Source organism: Podarcis vaucheri (genome assembly GCF_965113315.1).
Source record: "Podarcis vaucheri genome assembly, chromosome: 7".
Classification (NCBI taxonomy): Eukaryota; Metazoa; Chordata; class Lepidosauria; order Squamata; family Lacertidae; genus Podarcis; species Podarcis vaucheri.
In genome coordinates this window covers 20,975,262-20,994,852 of record NC_138765.1, presented here as the reverse complement: position 1 = coordinate 20,994,852, position 19,591 = coordinate 20,975,262, and the positions used below count along the sequence as shown (strand labels likewise).

The following is a 19,591-nucleotide window of genomic DNA, read 5'->3' as shown; positions in this document are numbered from 1 at the left end:
TTTGGTGGACTTAAAAAAATTTTAAAACCCAGCCCCGGGCTGGCAGGGGAAAAGGGTTGCTTTTGCGGATACAAATTATAAAGTGAAACAGATACCTAGAGGCTTTACTGGAAGATACAATTAAGCAACTGTATCTTGCACCTTCAGATGAGACTTTTGTGGCAGCTTTGAAAGGGCTCTGCAAGTGGAAAAGTTTTAAGGACTATGGTATTTATTGGTCTGTAGGAACTTTAATGGCGACTAAAACTTTCTTCTTTTCTTTCTGAACTGTAACAACACTCCACCTAGTGGAGCTTTGGATTTACAAACTCCTGGGAACTAACTTTGTTTTGACCCTCTGCTGTTTTGTTATCTACTTTGGAGACTGTCTTTCCCATGGAATATTTGACAGCTTGACCTTGACTCATAGACAGCTGTGGTATGAGCGGCCATCCAAAAACAAGAGCTGCGTCGAAAGCAGGGAAAGGCCAACTTGTACAAACAACTTTGACTTCCCAGTCTCGCAGATCTTCAGTCCCTGCTGTTCTACAGAGAGCTGTACCTTCAACAACAGCTCCATCAAAGGAAGCTGAACAGCCAACAACTGAGGATATGGCAGCAGGGGGATCTGGCACCCTTCTAGATGAAATGTTACAGCAATTCGCAATTTTAAATAAGAAGGTTGACGACCAAACAGCAAAAATCGATTTAGCCACATCCTCAATTACTAAATTATCTGAACAAGTGGCTCAGCACTCACAAGCAATTGGGAATTTAAAAGACGCCACTTCTGAGAACCGGAAATTGGCCGAGGCTGCAAACGAGAAAGCTGACCAAGCAATTCAGAAAGTGGACGAACTGAAAGGAGAGGTAAGGCCACTACACAAGCACATCAGTGACCAGCAGGCCTATCTGTCCATGGTGGAATTGAGGAATCGAGAAAATAATTTAAGATTACGCTCTATCCCAGAGCTCGAGAAAGAGAATCTGACCGGCTATCTGACAACAGAATTTTCTAAATTCTGGGGTATAAACGAAGACAAAGATTTTAAAATAACAACCGCGTTCAGATTGGGAAGAGTTGCCAGGAAGGACAGGCCCAGAGATTGTTTGATTATTCTAAGGACCAAACAGGAGAGAGACAAAATATTAGACCTCCATTTTAACAAATCACTTGAGATCCAGGACAGAAGAGCAGAAATTTACAAGGATATTCCTAAACAATTATTGGATCTCAGAGCTAACTACACTGACCTAGCTGGACTTTTGAGAAGCAACGGGATACCATACAGGTGGGAGTTTCCACAAGGCTTATCATTTAACTACAAAGGAAAGAAGGTTAAAATTAAAACGAGAGAGGACAGCCAGAAGTTCCTACACGACCACGGAGAGGACCTGCAGAAGGGAACAGCAGTTCCTTGGCCTCCACCACAACTTGGGAAAGAACCAGCACCCTCGGACTTGGACAAGAAAGAAGACACCCCATAAAAAGCAACAACAGATTGATACAGGATGTCTCTGCAGCTATATAGTTGGAACATTAATGGCGCAAATTCCCCGGAAAAACGCAAAAGGATTTTTCATATTTTGAAAAAAGAACACTTGGATATAATTTGTTTGCAAGAAACTCACGTGACTAGGCTCCATAGGAAAGTATTAATTAACAAAAGACTAGGCCAAGAATTTATTTCATCAGATGGAGTTAAAAAGAGAGGTGTGGTGATTTACGCAAAGGAGAACCTAGCACCGAAATTTTTGTTTAAAGATGAACAAGGAAGAATTTTGGCAATTGAAATACAAACCCAAGGAGAAAAAATTTTGATATTAGGAATTTACGCACCAAATGAGGGGAAATCAGAATTTTACAAGAAGCTGCATGAGACATTACTGGACTATCTGGATTATTCCAACATCATTATGATGGGAGACATGAATGGGGTGGTCTCTACCTATATGGATAAGTCACAGAACCAGAATTTAACTAAGGACGGCAGACTACCAAAAACCTTTTTTGAACTAACTGACAATATGGATTTGATCGACATTTGGAGGACAAGAAACCCCTTAGGTGAAGAAGGAACTTTTTTTCTGAGGCCCACCTGTCATGGACAAGAATCGACCAAATCTGGACAACTAGAGGGCTGGCACCTAAGACTATAAGAGTGGAAATCTCGCCCAAAGACCTGCTCCGACCATAATGCTTTGAAAATGGAAGTGAGATTTACTCCAGCCGATTCCTTCAGATGGAAAATGAATGACAACCTGCTAAGAGATCAAGAGATTGTAAGGAAGGCCCAAAAAGCTCTAAAGGACTACTTTGAAATAAACTTGAGTACCTCGGTGGAAAAAAGAATAATCTGGGACACAAGTAAAGCTGTTATGAGAGGGTTTCTGATACAACAGAATACGATCAAGAAAAAACTCTGGAATGGAAAAAAGGATAAGATACTAGAGGAGATAAGAGATGGAGAGAAAAAATTAAGATTGAATCCAAAATCAAAAGAGACTTTAAGAGAAATTAAATTCCACCAGTCACAATATACGAAATTGATAAACCAAGAAGTGGAATGGAAAATCAAACAAATGAAACAAAGATCTTTTGAATCTGCGAACAAATGTGGGAAACTGCTAGCTTGGCAGTTGAAAAAGAGACAAAAATTAAATTATGTTACCAACTTAGAAGTTGAAGGGAAAAACATTCAGAAACCGGGAGAAATCAGAAAGTGTTTCCAGAAATATTTTAAAAAACTGTATACCCAAGGCTCTGAGGAAGCGATTGAAATAGAACAATTTTTAAAAGACAATGGCCTACCAGAACTATCTCAAGAAAAGAGATCAATCTTGAACGGTAAAATAACACAACAGGAAATTGAGGATGCCATTCAGAATATGCAGCTAGGCAAATCTCCAGGCCCTGATGGACTTACCTCCAAGTATTACAGGACATTAAAAGACTACTTGATACAACCATTAATGGAGGTTTGCAATCAGATTATGGGGGGAGGGAGGGCACCAGAAACACGGAAAGAAGCATTCATCACATTGATACCTAAAGTGGAAACTGAAAAGACTCAACTTAAGAACTACCGTCCCATCTCACTCCTAAATGTGGATTATAAAATATTTGCAGACATTTTGGCAAATAGATTTAAAAAAGTACTAAATGAAGTAATTCATAAGGACCAAGCAGGCTTTCTTCCAGGCAGGCATTTGTTTGACAACACTAGGAACATTATTGACATTTTGGAACTGTTGCAAACAAATATTAATACCAAAGCTGTGCTAATTTTTATAGATGCAGAGAAGGCCTTTGATAATATCTCTTGGAAGTTTATGAAGAAAAATTTGGAAGGGATGGGAGTGGGACGGGGGTTTGAGAATGGAATAGAAGCAATTTATTCACAACAAAAGGCCAAGTTGATAGTGAACAATGTGGTGACAGAAGAGTTTTATATTGAAAAAGGAACACGACAGGGGTGCCCCCTATCCCCTCTATTATTTATCTCGGTCCTGGAGGTGTTGCTGAATATGATTAGGAAGGATCGGCAGGTACAAGGGATACGGGTCGGAACGAAACAATATAAACTGAAAGCATTTGCAGATGACCTGGTTTTAACACTACAGGAGCCAGAATCTAGTACAAAAAGAGTTTTAGAATTGATTCAAGAATTTGGTCGGGTGGCGGGATTTAAGTTGAATAAACAAAAAACTAAGGTACTAGGGAAAAATCTGACATCTTCTGAAACAGATGGGTTCCAGAAGGTAACAGACTTAAACATTGTCAAAAAAGTGAAATACCTGGGGGTTAACTTGTCTTCTAAAAACTTGAACTTATTTAAAGATAATTATGAGAAATGTTGGTCAGAAGTTAAAAAAGACCTAGAAATCTGGTCAAGATTGAAACTATCCTTGTTAGGCCGAATCGCAGCTATAAAAATGAATGTCTTGCCAAAAATGTTGTTCTTGTTCCAAGCCTTGCAGATCGTGGACAGAGTGGAATGTTTTGGAAAGTGGCAGAAGGATATCTCGAAATTTGTTTGGCAGGGCAAAAAGCCCCGAATAAAGTTTAAAATACTAACTGATGCAAAAGAAAGAGGGGGGGTTTGCCCTGCCGGACTTAAGGTTATACTATGAAGCTGCTGCCTTCTGCTGGATGAAAGATTGGATTCTGTTAGAAAACACTGATGTCTTAGATCTGGAGGGCTTTAACAATTCGTTAGGTTGGCATGCGTATTTGTGGTATGACAAGGCAAAAACACATGGAATGTTCAAAAACCATATTGTCAGAAAAGCAATATTTTTGGACTGGAAAAAATATAAAGACTTACTGGAAAGTAAGACCCCGAGGTGGTTATCACCAATAAAGGCCAAGGCTCGGAAAAAACCTAATATGGAGGCCGGATGGCCGAAATATTGGGAAATAATAGAAAATATTGGAGATAATTGGAGGTTGCAGAGTTTTGAAAAACTAAAGGGTAAGGTGCAAGATTGGTTTCATTATGCCCAAATCAATGAGGTTTTTAAATTGGACAAAAAAACAGGATTCCAGGTGGAAAAATCGAAACTTGAGACAGAGTTGCTAGAACCAAAGACCAAGGTATTATCGAGAATGTATAACTTGCTGCTTAAATGGAATACTCAGGATGAGACAGTTAAATCAGCCATGATAAAATGGGCTCAAGACATTGGTTATAATATCATGTCTGAGGACTGGGAAAGGTTATGGACCACCGGTATGAAGTTTACGGCATGTAATGCCTTGAAAGAAAACATTATGAAAATGGTATACAGGTGGTACATGACCCCAGTCAAGCTTGCTAAGATTTACCACTTGTCTGATAATAAATGTTGGAAATGCAAGGAGGCTGAGGGGACATTCTTTCATCTTTGGTGGACTTGTCCAAGAGTGAAGGCCTTCTGGGAAATGATTTATAACGAGTTAAAAAAGGTGTTTAAGTACACCTTCCCTAAGAAACCGGAGGCCTTCCTTTTGGGCATTGTCGGCCTAAAGGTGTTAAAGAAGGATAGAACTTTCTTTATGTATGCTACCACGGCAGCAAGAATCCTTATCGCTAAGTATTGGAAGACTCAAGATTTACCCACACTGGAAGAGTGGCAGACGCAATTGATGAACTACATGGAGTTGGCTGAGATGACTGCCAGGATCCGAGACCTGGGAGAAGAAGCAATGGAGGAGGACTGGAAAAAATTTAAAGACTATTTGCAAAAGTTTTATAAGTTATATGAACTATAGGTTTTCGCATGACTTTGAATGTCAGCCCCAGCAATGAGAGTGGAATATATATGAAATTAGATAATGCTAATGGAAAAAATCAATGCTTAAATGGTCAAAAAAGGATATCATAGAGTGAATGGGAAACAAGGAATTTAAACTTAAATTGTAACTGAAAGTATAAAAGAAACATACGAAACAAGGTTATAATTTGTTGATAAATTTATTGTTAAGAATGCTTTGCACGGGAGATGTGGGGAAGTCCGTTGGAAAGTTGAAATAAGTTGATGAAATGGTTTGTTTTTTCTTTTCTCTTTTATCTTTCTTTCTTCTTTTTCTCTTTTTGCTTTCCTTGTTTATTTGTATTTGGAAAAACGTAATAAAAAATTATATTAAAAAAAAAATAAGTTGTGCTTGCTTGTGACTAATCACACAGTGCCTTTCTGCTATCCGGAGAGCAGAAATAAACTCTTTCTCTGAAACAACCCTCAGTGTCTATTGACTCCTTCCTCCCTCCTGAGAGCAACGCGCACCCACCCATGGGAAAGGTCAGAAAGGCTACAACCTAACAATTCCTCTCACTCTCTCACAACACAAATCGACCAACCCACAGAGTATTCCTCCCTCTTCCTTCTCCAACTCCCAACTCTCATCTGACTTTCACACAACTCTACCTCTCACTCTAACTCCTCCCCTCAGTTTCCACTGGCCAATCATCTTCACACACATTTAGCCCTTTCCTTATGACCCACCTAGGAGGCAAAAGCCAAACACCCTAATCTCATTTTAGTGCCAATCTCGCCCATTTAAAAGGACATTTATTGATTTTTGTTGAAAGCAAATGACAAATGTAGGACTTTGCCGGATTTCTGCCCTTCTCCATATATTCAACTGGGAATTATAGTTTTCTGATAGAACTCTAGAGTTAGCTAAAAATAAATGTTTTCTGGTGCTGGACATCACTGGTGCTGGGTCACAGCAAAGAGTGGCTGATTTGCCTCAATCCATACTTTCCCCACTCAGGAATCTATCCATGAACTCTTCCAAAGTCCCAGCATCCTTCCATTCTTTAAAGCCTTTGACGAAGTGGTAGCTTGAAACCATCACATCTCTAGGGTTACGCAGAGTATAGACTACCTGTAACAGAGGAAGAGCTATATTGAAGGAGGGCCCAGGCAGCCCAACACTATCAATAGGCAGAGTGTGGCAGCAAACTGAAGGCATGATAACTAAAACCTGACATGGGAACAGGGGACACCTCCAGTGAGGACCTGGGCTGACCATGAATGTGGACCATGTACACTTAAAGTTCTTCCACAATCAGGAAACTGCTAAGGAGATTCCCAATATTCCTCCCCATTCTCTAGTACAAAAAATGGCATCCTCCTGTAAAGAGGCTGTGTCAAGTGTTCCACAATCCCCCACATCTGGGTCTCAAAAAGACAAGAGTCAAAGACAGTCTTGATTGGTCCATTGTTCCTCTCATATCTTGGCCTTGAAGTGGAGGAAGGACTTGGGGAAAAGCTGAAATGGCAGGTGAGTATTCAGGATCCTGGGGGAAGGATTTTTCAAGGCAATCTGCAAATGATCATCCATCTCAATCCAGGGTGCCATTTCCTTCAGTGGTACATTCTGAACCCATGAGGGGTCCCCTTGACTCTGGATTAAGCTCAAGATCTCCGACATCCAATGAGTACCTAGGAGGAAATCCACCAGTCAGGCATTGTGCATTAACACCTGGCCCTTGCAAAAGCAATTAGAGGAACATAAGAATTTCAATGAATCTTCTTCCTCTTCTACCTATTCAGCACCCTCCTATGGGGCAAGATCCCCAAAATTCTGGAACGGTTTACCGTGGTGAAATTGACCAAAGTTTTTCGTTGAGTGTGGCACAAGTGAGAACAGAAGAATAGCCTTCTGGATGACGCCAATGACCTATTGAGTCTGGCATCCTGTTTCTCCCAGAAGCCTGTGGGAAACTAGAGAGCAGCATTATTGTATTGTTTATTACTTTTTTTTCCTGTAGTGTTTAAATTGTTGGAAAAGTAATAAATATTATTTAATTTTAAAAAAAGAAAGCGCCAATGAACTTTGGATGAAACCACTGCCAACCAGAGAGGGGAGTTTCTATTCCAGACTAGGCTTGCTTCTGAAAGACACAGGCCATGCTCACTTCCGTTCGAATCTGGAGCTTCCTTCTTTTCCTGGCTCACAGAGCAAGACTTAAACATTTAGTCAAGGGGGAAGGTGTGTTCTCTCCCTCCCACACACACACACCTCCCACATTCGTAGATGGGGAGGGGGTTCGATCCTGCTAGGAGAGTCACTTGCGAAGGAGCATTTTCCAGCCCTCCAGACAAAGTCCGCTGCTCACCAGCTGTTATGCAAGGATTCAGCTCTGCTCAGACCTGCTTCCCCAGCGCTTTCACTGAAGAAACTTAGGGGTTAAGGAAACGGGTCCCTGCCGGTGGTGCAAAAATCAAGTACCAGACTATGGAGTGGATAACATGTACCAGACTATGGAGTGGATAACATATATGTGTCTGGTGACATGAAGCTGCTGTTTCTGTCAATTCATACGTTTACTGTCCTTCTCACACCGCATGATAAAGGCAATTTGAGGAAGGGTGCACAATTAAGCTCCTTGGGGATCACTCTGAAATCCTGGGCTGCCTCAACCTGACTCAGCGTAAGCACAGATCCCTGCCCCAGCCCCCCCCCCCATCACTGGAATAGGCCTGAATCAGCCTGCAATTCAACTTGTGAAGAACTTTCCACCACTGGCTGCCTCTTCTCTTCTTTTTCTTCTGGTCTTTGCTCTTCCCAGTTTTCTTCAAGCAGCATGCCAGCTGAGAATAGCTTTTGCCCCAGTCTATAGCATGTCCACTGTAGTTCATGCACTGGAACCCTTGAGGCTAGATTACTGTAATGTGTTCCTTGTGGGGCTGCCTGTGAGTCTGGTTCAGAAACTCCAGCTGCTGCAGAATGCTGCAGCAATATTGCTAACGGGAGCTTCTGGTTGAGAACATGTGGCCCCACTGTTAAAACAGCTGCACTGGCTGCTCATCTGCTACTGAGCCGGGTTCAAGGTACTTGCATTGATTTACAAAGCCCTGGTCCAGGATACATCAGGGATCACCTGAACTCTTCTAGTCCAGCCCGATCACTGAGATCATCTGCAGGGGCATCTTCAGTTGTCCCCCAAGTTGGTGTGTCTCATTTGACTACAAGAAACTGAGCTTTCAGTGTCATTGGCCTTGTCATGTGGAACCCCTTGCCAACAGAGATTCAGCAGGAGCCTTTTGTGCCACCTTTTAAACGCCTGTTTGAATATTCTCTGTTATGCCAGGCCATTGCAGGCCATTAAGAGTATACCTCCCATTATGGTCTGTTGCTGTTTGTTTTTAATTTATTTTTGTTTGTTTTTTAACTTGTTCTTAGATTTTTGTGATTTTACTGTTTGGTTTTATGATACAGTGGGATATAAATTTTTTTAGGAATGAACAGATAAATATTCACTTACCCAGTCTCTAACCCATTATATAAATTTATTCAGTTTACCCTGCTCTTTAGCATTCAAAGAGGAACTGTTTTAAGAGCAGTACATGCATTTTTAAAAAGAACACAAACAGGGAAGGCATCTGAGAACGAGCCTTCATATTGGATGGACCTGGGCATGTTTTCATGGAAGTAGAAGATCATCTTGTGAAGCTTAGGTGGGCATCCTATCTTGAGCAGTGTGAAGAGTTTGAAGGCCATTATCTGGTCTATGAAGGCGATGAACAAGGGATGTCTCAGTCTCAGCTGACGCAGTGAGACCTCTGAGCTCTAAAGCCACATTGTGATTTAGTAAACAAAAAAACAAATAACAGCAACTGTACCATTCCTAATCAGGTATCTGTTTATTCAGCAGAAAATACCCAATCCATCTGATACATAAGAATGTGGAGAGCAGCAGGAGCAACAATCTGGCATTCTTCAGTCCCACGGGAAGGTCATATTCACACCACGCATGTTCTCCCGATAAGCATGGTCAAAGCGTTCACTCTGCGCCACTGTCAGGTGGTTCTTCCAGTCTCCAGAGATCCCTGGAACAACACAAGAGCAAATGCCAACCACAAACAAGTTCACCTGAAATTACGTCAGCTCAAATTAGAGCTTTTCTTCCTCACGCTCAGGCATTAGTAAGCAGTGCTGAGCTGTAGAGCTACAATGTCTGTCCCTTAAAAGCCTATTGCCCTCAGGTAAAATGGAGGACACTGTTCTTTCGCTGTTCAGATGCAGCAGCAAATCCCGTCAGCATCTGTATGTGGAATGAAGAACTGTAGCCTTTCCAGAACATCTGGCAGGAAAATGCAATGGGTCCTGCTTGCTCTCTACGCATTTACCACTTCTGATGATGAGGCAAACATGCCGTCTCTGGCATGGTCCATTCTTGTTAGAGGACGGTACCACCTCAGATTGCACATGACATAAAAGCTTGCCTCAAGGACCTCCATACCAAGCTTTCTCTCATGAACAGCCACCAGTCATTGAGGGCACAGTGGGGCACTTTGTTCTCACATCCATTTTAACCACTTTGAGGTGAAAAACCATTCAGTTAGGTTCCCTTTGCAGCTTTAGAGATGGAGAACTCAGACTCTGTGGCCCTATAGCAGAGGACTCAGGAATGTATACGTGCAGAGATTTAGAATGGTTTAACTGCTGAATTTCTGCTTGCTTTCCAAATAAATGTGAAGGGCATAGAATATGCTGACATTAGGGCGGAAAGAACATGCCCCCTGACTGTTTGCCCTGAGCCCCTCCCCAACCATTACCACGCTCCTGATTTGACTCTCCAGCAGCACTAATGTATTCATGTTGGGTACCTGGGCTAGTTGGGCGTCTCATCCAGCCATGTTTTCTTATTGCACCACAGAGAGCTCCATGAACTGTGTGTCTGTTACTCTGTCTGCTGAATTTCTGCTTACTTTCCAAATCAATGTGAAAGACACAGAACCTGCCAACTCTAGCATAAACAACTCTGAGGCAACTACTGTGTCTTGATGGCCGGGAGAATCTGCAACCTATATTCAGGGAGTCCCCAGCATTATCCAGGTCTCAAAATCGTGCAGAAACACCCTTTTTCTCCAGACTGCCTCTTTCAGAATAATTCCTTATTTTGATCTGGACACCCATGAAATAGACAGACGTAGATGGGATGTTGCACAGAGAGGAAGGTATACAATCCTGCAAACTGTACCCCCTTCTGGACCTGCAAGCTGTGTTCACAGTCAGCTCTGACTCTACGCTCTATTGATTGGTTGCTGATAGACTTTTTCTGTGAGACATTCAAACATCCACAGAAAAAGAAGAGGTTCTTCACCCCTAGCATGAGCATTATGGCCTTATTCCTTGGCACTCCAATGTTATTACCTTTCCTCATGAGCGTTGCTTTTGTATGGTCAAAAAGGTTCTCTGGTGTTGTGGAAAAGTTAGACATCTTGTTGTCCTTCATCTTGTGGAAGGAGGTGTTTTCCACCACAGATTCAATTTGTTGGCTGTTCAGCTCCTTGCCAAGAAAATGACAGATCTTCTGCACGCTGCCTCGAAGGTCCTGCAGAAAGCAAAAGCAAATGGCTGACTCCTCATGTGATGTAGAGAGCTTGCCCTTCATCAGGAGGCACACAGAGAGCATGAGGACCAGTATGCAATGTGCATTGCACGGCAATTCCCGCCTCCCACCAGTTGGAATAAATGAAGACACAGGACACCATTAGTTTAGGTTAATGGGCAAAAAATGGCCACAACTTTATTGGTTACAGGTAAGAGCGGTATTGGCTTTAGGCATTGGTCCTATCAGACTATCCTGCTTCAGCCTGTTAGCATGAAAACCGTAAAGGGTTAACATCAGTAGGGGGAGCCCTGAGATGTACATCACTAGGAACTCCCCGAGGGGTCACTGCTCGGGGGGGTGTTTTAGGCCCTGGCCTCCATAGGTTTTGGACGAGGCAACGCCCCCCCCCCCCAGAAATCTTTACCGGAATGCAAAGACGAAAAGGAGAGATCCCGGGGCCGCACCGGCATTAAATGACCCAGGCCACGCCCCCGGGGCCAGCCGATTCGCTGGCCCGGGGGCTGACACGGCCCAAGGATTCCCCAGGTCATGCGGGGCTAAAGCCAGCCGCGCACAGTTGTTGGGGGCGTGAGCCCGCAACTCCACCTCCTCCTTATGTCGGAATTGGCTTTGGGCAAAATGAATGTCTTGAGGATGTGGAATTTGCTGTTATCACCTTGCAGAAGCCACTCTGTCTCCACCTCCCCTCAGCCAGCACCACACCGAGGGGGCACCTGAGTTAGCAAGAGACATTACCTTTGCAGCAGCAAAGCAAGTTATTGGCACATCTGCTCCAATGTAGAAATAAGGAAATGTACTCTGCACATGATATGCAGTGTGTGTAGAGGTAGCACTGAATTTTGCACATGCTCAGAATCCCTTTCTGGCCAATATTAGTAGAATCTTTCAAAAAAGAAGGCAGCTTCATGTGTGAATAATATCAGAATTGGGGCTGCAGGTCAACACAGTTAAAACTGGACCTTTACCTGCTGTAGTTCTTCATAGGTGATGAAGAAGATGTTGGCTCTCTCCTTCATCCCCATCCAGCCTTTCACATGGTCAAACCAGGAACCATAACCTACTGGAAGAGCAAAGGGGAAGCAAGGATGAAATGTAAGGAGTTGTGGGAGGGAGTAGAGAATGCTATTGTACATGTAGAGGAAACACCAGTCAGGAACTTGGAAAATAACTGCATTATCCCTTAAGAACAAAATCAGTAACAAGAGACTTCAACTCTACCCTGAGTCCAATGCCACCTGCTGACTGATCTATCTACTGACATTATCCACGTACAGAAGAAGTAAATGTTTGAATGAGTCAACAATTTTACACTTTAATGGGCTTTCTCCATTAAGGTTTCTTTTTCTTTCTGCCACCATTGAGAATTTCTGCTATCATCGATTCTGATCTATTGTCTTGTTGGGGTTAAGGACTTTCCTTAAGTTTCACTCTATTCTCATTTTAGTGCCTTTCTCGCCCATTTGAACGGGCATTTATTGATTTTCTTTGAAAGCAAATAACAAATTTAGGACCCCTCCCCATCTCTCCCCTTCTCCATGTATCCAACTGGGAATTATAGTTCTCTGATAGAACTGTTGCGTTAGCTAAAAATATATACATTCTGATATTCCGTATCACTGGTGCTGGGTCACACCAAACAGGAGTGGCTGATTTGCCTCCTTCCATACTTTCCCCACTCAGGAATCTCTCCATGAACTCTTGCAAAGTCCCAGCATCCTTCCATTCTTTAAAGCCTTTGATGAAGTGGTAGCTTGAAACCATCACATCTCTAGGGTTACGCAGAGTATAGATGACCTGTAACAAAGGCAGGGCCATATTTAGGGAGGGACCAGGCAGCCCAACGCTAACATTAGGCAGATTGTGGCAGCAAACTGAAGGCATTATAAATAAAACCTGACATGGAAACAAGGGAAGCCTCCAGTGAGGACCTGGACTGACTATGCATGTGGACCATGTCTAATTCAAGTTCTTCCACAATCACGAAACTTCTAAGGAGATTCCCAGTACTTCTCCCCATTCTCTAGTACAAAAAATAGCATCCTCCTGTAAAGAGGCTGTGTCAAGTGTTCCCAAATCCCCCACATCTGTGTGTCAAAAAGACAGGAGTCAAAGGCAGTCTTGATGTGTCCATTGTTCCTCTCTTACCTTGGCCTTGGAGTGGAGGAAGGACTTGGGGAAAAGCTGGAATGGCAGGTGAGTAGCCAGGATCCTTGGGGAAGGATTTTTCAAGGCAATCTTCAAATGTTCATCCAACTCAATCCAGGGTGCCCTTTCCCACAGTGGTACCTTCTGAACCCATGAGGGGTCCCCTTGACTCTGGATTAAGCTCAAGATCTCCGACATCCAATGAGTACCTAGGAGGAAATCGACCAGTAAGTCACTGTGCGTTAATCTTTGGCCCTTGCAAAAGCAATTAGAGGAACATAAGAATTTGAATGGATCTTCATCATATGCTAGCTATTCAGCGCCCTCCTATGGAGCAAGATCCCCAAAATTTTGGAATGGTTTACCGTGGTGAAATTGACTATATTTTTTTTGTTGAGTGTGGCACAAATGAGAACAGAAGAATAGCCTTCTGGATGACGCCAATGACCCACTGAGTCTGGCATCCTGTTTCTCCCAGAAGCCTGTGGGAAGCTAGAGAGAAGCATTATCTTAGCAGCAGTTTTGTGTTCATTCCCTTCCTAGTGTTCCCCAGCATGGAATCTGCTTTTCTCACAACTACTGCACAATGGGTCAACGTCTTCCTTGCGCTATCGAAGATGACTCCAAGGTCACACTTGTGGGGTGCCTCAGGGTTCTGTCCTCTCCCCCATGCTCTTCAACATCTATATGCAGCTGCTGGGAGGTATCATTAGGGGGTTTGGGCTGGGTGTCCATCAATATGCAGATGATACCCAGCTCTACCTCTCTTTTAAATCAGAACCAGTGAAGGCGGTGAAGGTCCTGTGTGAGTGTCTGGAGGTGGTTGGAGGATGGATGGTGGCTAACAAATTGAGGTTGAATCCTAACAAGACAAAAGTACTGTTTTGGGGGGACAGGAGGCGGGCGGGTGTGGAGGACTCCCTGGTCCTGAATGGGATAACTGTGCCCCTGAACGACCAGGTGCGCAGCCTGGGAGTCATTTTGGCCTCACAGCTGTCCATGGAGGCATAGGTGAATAATGTGTCCAGGGTAGCTGTTTACCAGCTCCATCTGGTACGCAGGCTGAGACCCTATCTGCCTGCGGACTGCCTCACCGGATTGGTGCATGCTCTGGTTATCTCCCACTTGGACTACTGCAATGCGCTCTACGTGGGGCTACCTTTGAAGGTGACCCGGAAACTACAACTAATCCAGAATGCAGCAGCTAGACTGGTGACTGGGAGCGGCCGCCAAGACCACCTAATATCGGTCTTGAAAGACCTACATTGGCTCCCAGTGCATTTCCGAGCACAATTCAAAATGTTGGTGCTGACCTTTAAAGCCCTAAATGGCCTTGGTCCAGTATGTCTGAAGGAGCGTCTCCACCCCCATCGTTCTACCCAAACACTGAGGTCCAGCACCAAGGGCCTTCTGGTGGTTCCCTCCCTGCCAGAAGCCAAGTTACAGGGAACCAGGTAGAGGGCCTTCTTGGTAGTGGCGCCCACCCTGTAGAACGCCCTCCCACCAGATGTCAAAGAGAACAAGAACTACCAAACCTTTACAAGACATCTGAAGGCAGCCTTGTTTAGGGAAGCTTTTAATGTTTGATGTATTTTAATATTTGGTTGGTAGCCGCCCAGAGTGGCTGGGGAAGCCCAGCCAGGTGGGCAGGGTATAAATAATAAATTATTTATTTATTTATTCATTCATTCATTCATTTTATTATTATTATTATTATTATTATTATTATTATTATTATGCAGCTACATGGTGGTTGTTCATGACTTACCGTACTTTTCTCTCTATAACACACAGATTTTTTCTCCTAAAAAGTAAGGGGAAATGTCTGTGCGTGTTATTGAGCGAATGTGTGGTCCCTGGAGCCAACTGTCCCGAGCGCAGGGGCAAAAATCAGGCAAAAATCTGATCGCGCGAGAGAGGAAGCTGTTGCTTTCCTGCATTCTGCCTCAGGGTCTTACTGCCCACCCTCTTCTGTTTCGGTTCCTGTTTGCTCAAACGGAACAAAGAGCAGGCAAATCCCCTCCCCTTCAGGCAACCCCTCCCCTCCAGGCAAGCAGAGGGAAAAGGAAAGGATCGCGTCCTTCCTTCTAATTCCTCTCCGTGCTCCGGTGCTGCTGCGTCCAGGGAAGCATTTTAGGGACTCGCAGGCAGCTGGAAAACATGCAGGTGGGAGAGAGAGAGAGGGCTGGCTTGGGTGGCTGGGTGGGGAAAAACTTTTGCCTTCCTTTCCTCCCTCCCGTTAAACCCCTCTCCTGCATTCTTAGCCAGCTGCTTCTCCGCATGCTGGAGAAACTTGCAGGTGGGGGGGAGAGAGAGAAAGAGAGAGAGAGGGCTGGCTTGGGTGGGTGGGTGGGTGGGGGAAAACTTTTGCCTTCCTTTCCTTCCTCCCGTTAAATCCCTCTCCTGCATTCTTAGCCAGCTGCTTCTCTGCACACCCCTCTTGTGTGTTTTTCCTTCCCTCCCCACTTAAAACGTGGTTACAAAGCACAGATCCATACGGATCCTCAGGATCTTTGCATTGGGTCACCCCAAATTCACCATCAGATCACATTACATGTCCATGGCTACAGCCTGCACCAAAAAAATCACGCACCCACTGTTGCCTGGGGCTGCAATGGTGTAAAAACGTGGTTACAAAGCACAGATCCACAGGGATTCTCTGGATTTTTGCATTGGGTCACCCCAAATTCACCATCAGATCACATGTCTGTGGCCACAGCATGAGGCACAAAAGTGATACATCCACTGTTTCTTCAGAATTTTCCCCTCTTGTTTTCCTCCTCTAAAAACGATGTGCGTGTTATGGTCAGGTACGTGTTACAGAGTGAAAAATACAGTATGTCAAAAACAAACATACCTGGCATGCTTAGTGGATATTTTAAGTTTAAAGCAAAAGTCTGTTTACCTAATTGCACCACTGACCTGACTTGGGGTAAGTGACATTCACTATATCATCATCCAACAGTTGGAGTTCATTTTTCACATAGCTGAGTGTTTCCACGGACATCAAAAGGTGAGCAAATTGGAACCCCTTGTATTTGAAATAAGCCATTGAAGACACTAAAAAACTGAAGATGAGAGAGAGAGAGAGAGAGAGAGAGAGAGAGAGAGAGATTATGTCACATCCAATGAACTCGGTTTTGAGTGCACATCATATCAGACTTCCAAATCGCAGTAACATATTGGACACAAAATAGTCACACAATAAACTCCAGTCACCTTCACTTCCATGAGGAAAATCACCTTCATTTCCATGAGGAAATTCACCTCCTCTGGATCATTGCCACTATGCATCAACTGGAGGAAAATCAGTTTACGCAAGAAGGGAGTGCTACATCAAAGCCCCACCTGCCTAAAAAAAGGCACACACCCCTCCATACACAAACATGCACAGCTGCTTCTGGGGCTATTCTCTTTTTTTCCCCCATAAAATATTTATTAAAGGTTTTAAACAATATAACCAACTTCACATTCACAACCAAAGGAAAAATCCACCATCGCAGTCAATACAAGAAAAACATACAAAACATACAAAAAAACAGAGAAAAAGCATAAAAAAGACATGAAAAAGGAAAAAAAAGATTCAATTTCTTAAGTATTATTTCCATAACCCTCTTTCTTGACTCCCTCACATCTCCCTTTTCTGTGTTCTCATTTGCAAGATCTTGTTCAGCAAAACTTCACCTTCTTTCAAATCTTATTTTATATTATACATTTCAACTATTATGTCTCCAACTTTATCCCCTTTATATTATTTGAGCTTGACATAATATTGTTCAAATTTCAACTTTGTTCTTATAAACCAATTTTGCATACTCCTCTCAAATATGTCACTAATGCCATGTTATCTTCATATCCTGCATCATTCTAACATTCATACAGTTTACAATACTTTTGCAAATAGTCTTTAAATTTCTTCCAGTCCTCTTCCACTGACTCTTCTCCCAGGTCTCGGATTCTGCCAGTCATTTCTGCCAATTCCATGTAGTCTATCAGTTGCATCTGCCATTCTTCCAGAGTGGGCAAATCTTCTGTCTTCCAGTACTTTGCGATGGGTATTCTTGCAGCTGTTGTCGCATACATAAAGAAAGTTCTGTCCTTCTTTGACACCATTTGACCGACAATGCCCTAGAGGAAGGCCTCTGGTTTCTTAAGGAAGGTATATTTAAATACCTTTTTTAGTTCATTATAGATTCTCATACTGTTTACCTGAAGTGCAAAAGAGTCCTTCCTCTTCCCGGCTTCTGCCAGTAGGAGGCCAGGTGAGGCAAACTTTTGTCCATATATGGAACCATTGATACTCATTTATTTATTTACAGCACTCGACTTGTTCAGTAGCTGCACACATGTCCAGAACAGCTTTACGTAACAGCGGTAAACCAAGAGCAGAGCAAACAGTCCCCACTCACAGCCTTAAAATCTCAAAAGACAATCCAAAGGGGAAGGGGGGAGAAAACCTTCAAAGTAAAGTAAAGCTTCAAAGATCTGAAACTGATTACCAAATTGCATGAAATCTGTTTGGGAAGAAGAGAAGTGAAATGAAGCGGGTCTCTCAGCAGAGGCATTGCTCTCCCTTCTCTCTCAACAGGTGGAGGACTGCCAATAGAAGACAGTTCAGGGAGGAGAGGAGCCAGGAGGAGCAGGTCTCTCAGAAGAGCCAGTGGGTGGACCTGTTGTCCTGTCTTTCTTCCACTGCTACATTTATAGAATAAGGCAGTTAATTTAAAACCCATGCATGCTCCAGTCTGGAAAAGGAAAGAGGGAATCTGGAAAAGGGAGAAGGCAACTGGGGAAGAATTCATCAAGGGGAGAAAAATGAAGTTGAGATGATCTGAAAGAACGTAAGCAATCCTTGAATACAGGAAGGAAACAGGAGCAGTCTTTATAATTCAGCAGCTACTGGAGCATCCTGTGGGTCTGGGAAAGATACTTACTGTGAGAGGAAACCTTGCAAAGAGTCTGCAGTAATATCAGGAAGCAGGAGGAATGAGGGAAACTTCAGCAGGTATATTTTTCTGTCAGCAGAAGATCAACAACTCAGCATATCATGCACTTCCTAAATAGATAGGATGAAAGTGCCAATGAACTTTGGATGAAACCACTGCCAACCAGAGAGGGGAGCATTCCAGACTAGGCATGCTTCTGAAAGACACAGGCCATGCTCACTACAGTTGAGTCTGGAGCTTCCTTCTTTTCCTGGCTCACAGAGCAAGACTTAAACATTCAGTCAGGGGAGACTGTGTGTTCTCCCCTCCCCCCACCTCCCCAATTCATAGATGGGGAGGAGGTTCAATCTTGCTGGGAGAGGCACTTGAGAAGGGGCATTTTCCAGCCCTCCAGACCAAATCTGCTGCTCACCAGCTGTTATGCAAAGATTCAACTCTGCTCAGATCTGCTTCTCCAGCGCTTTCATTGAAGAAACTTAGGGGTTCGGGAAATGGTACTCAGGGGTACCAGACTACGGAGTGGATAACATATATGTGTCTAGTGACATGAAGCCATTGTTTCTGTCAGTTCATACATGAAAGAAGCTTACCACCCTTCTCACACTGCAGGATAAAGGCAATTTTGGGGGGGAGGGGTGCACGATAAATCTCCTTGCCAAGGGCACAAGGGACCCTAGTTACACCTCTGATTCCCTGCATGGAACATCCTAGCAAAACAGACCCCTCAGGCTCCCCACCCAACGCCACATCCTGTAACAGGCCTGGATCACTCTGAAATCCTGGGCTGCCTCAACCTGACTCAGCCCAGATCCCTGCCCCCACTGTCACTGGAATAGGCCTGAATCAGCCTCCAACTCAACTTGCTCTTCCCACTTTTCATCAAGCAGCATGCCAGCTGAGAATAGCTTTTGCCCCAGTCTGTAGCATGTCCACTGTAGTTCATGCACTGGTACCCTTGAGACTAGATTACTGTAATGTTTTCCTTGTGGGGCTGCCTGTGGGTCTGGTTCTGAAACTCCAGCTGCTGCAAAATACTGCAGCCATATTGCTAATGGGAGCTTCTGGTCAAGAACCTGTGACACCACTGTTAAAACAGCTGCACTGGCTGCTCATCTGCTACTGAGCCGGGTTCAAGGTACTTGCATTGATTTACAAAGCCCTGGTCCAGGATACATCAGGGATCACCTGAACTCTTCTAGTCCAGCCCGATCACTGAGATCATCTGCAGGGGCATCTTCAGTTGTCCCCCAAGTTGGTGTGTCTCATTTGACAACAAGAAACCGAGCTTTCAGTGTCGTAGGCCTTGCCCTGTGGAACACCTTAAAAACAGAGATTCAGTGGGAGCCATCTGTACCACCATTTAAACGCCTGCTTGAAAATTCTCTGTTGCACCAGGCCAGTGCAGGCCATTAAGAGTAAATTTATTCATTTTACCCTGCTCTTTAACATTCAAAGAGGAACTTTTATAAGAGCAGTTCGTGGATTTAAGAAAAGAACACAAACAGGGAAGCCATCTGAGGATGTGCCGTCATATTGGAAGGTGCCGGGCATGTTATCATGGAAGAACACAATCATCTCGTGAAGCTTCTGTGGACATCCTATTTTGAGCAGTGTGAAAAGTCCTTTTTGGCTGACAAGGTTGAAGGCCTTCATCAGGTCTATGAAGGTGAT

The 19,591-nt window shown here is 43.7% G+C and overlaps 1 protein-coding gene across 8 annotated transcripts in view; it reads right to left on the bottom strand.

The window, feature by feature from the left end:
* Positions 1-18,094, bottom strand: part of LOC309537250 (sulfotransferase 2B1-like) — a 75,962-nt gene extending 57,868 nt beyond the window's left edge. The window contains exons 1-7 of one of the 8 annotated variants that reach the window (XM_082231975.1): positions 17,909-18,064; positions 15,897-16,042; positions 12,975-13,183; positions 12,497-12,623; positions 11,795-11,889; positions 10,628-10,808; positions 9,096-9,300 (exon numbers count right to left, since the gene is read on the bottom strand). In XM_082231975.1, the coding sequence (XP_082088101.1) occupies positions 9,191-9,300; positions 10,628-10,808; positions 11,795-11,889; positions 12,497-12,623; positions 12,975-13,183; positions 15,897-16,026 (852 nt within the window). In that variant the 5' untranslated portion in view covers positions 16,027-16,042; positions 17,909-18,064 and the 3' untranslated portion in view covers positions 9,096-9,190. Of the gene's footprint in view, positions 1-6,222; positions 6,350-9,095; positions 9,301-10,627; positions 10,809-11,794; positions 11,890-12,496; positions 12,624-12,974; positions 13,184-14,742; positions 14,767-15,896; positions 16,043-16,193; positions 16,321-17,473; positions 17,494-17,908 lie in introns of those variants that run through there. The other 7 variants (XM_082231977.1, XM_082231976.1, XM_082231981.1 and 4 more) reach the window with 7 other exon arrangements.
* Between the last annotated feature and the right edge of the window lie 1,497 nt (positions 18,095-19,591).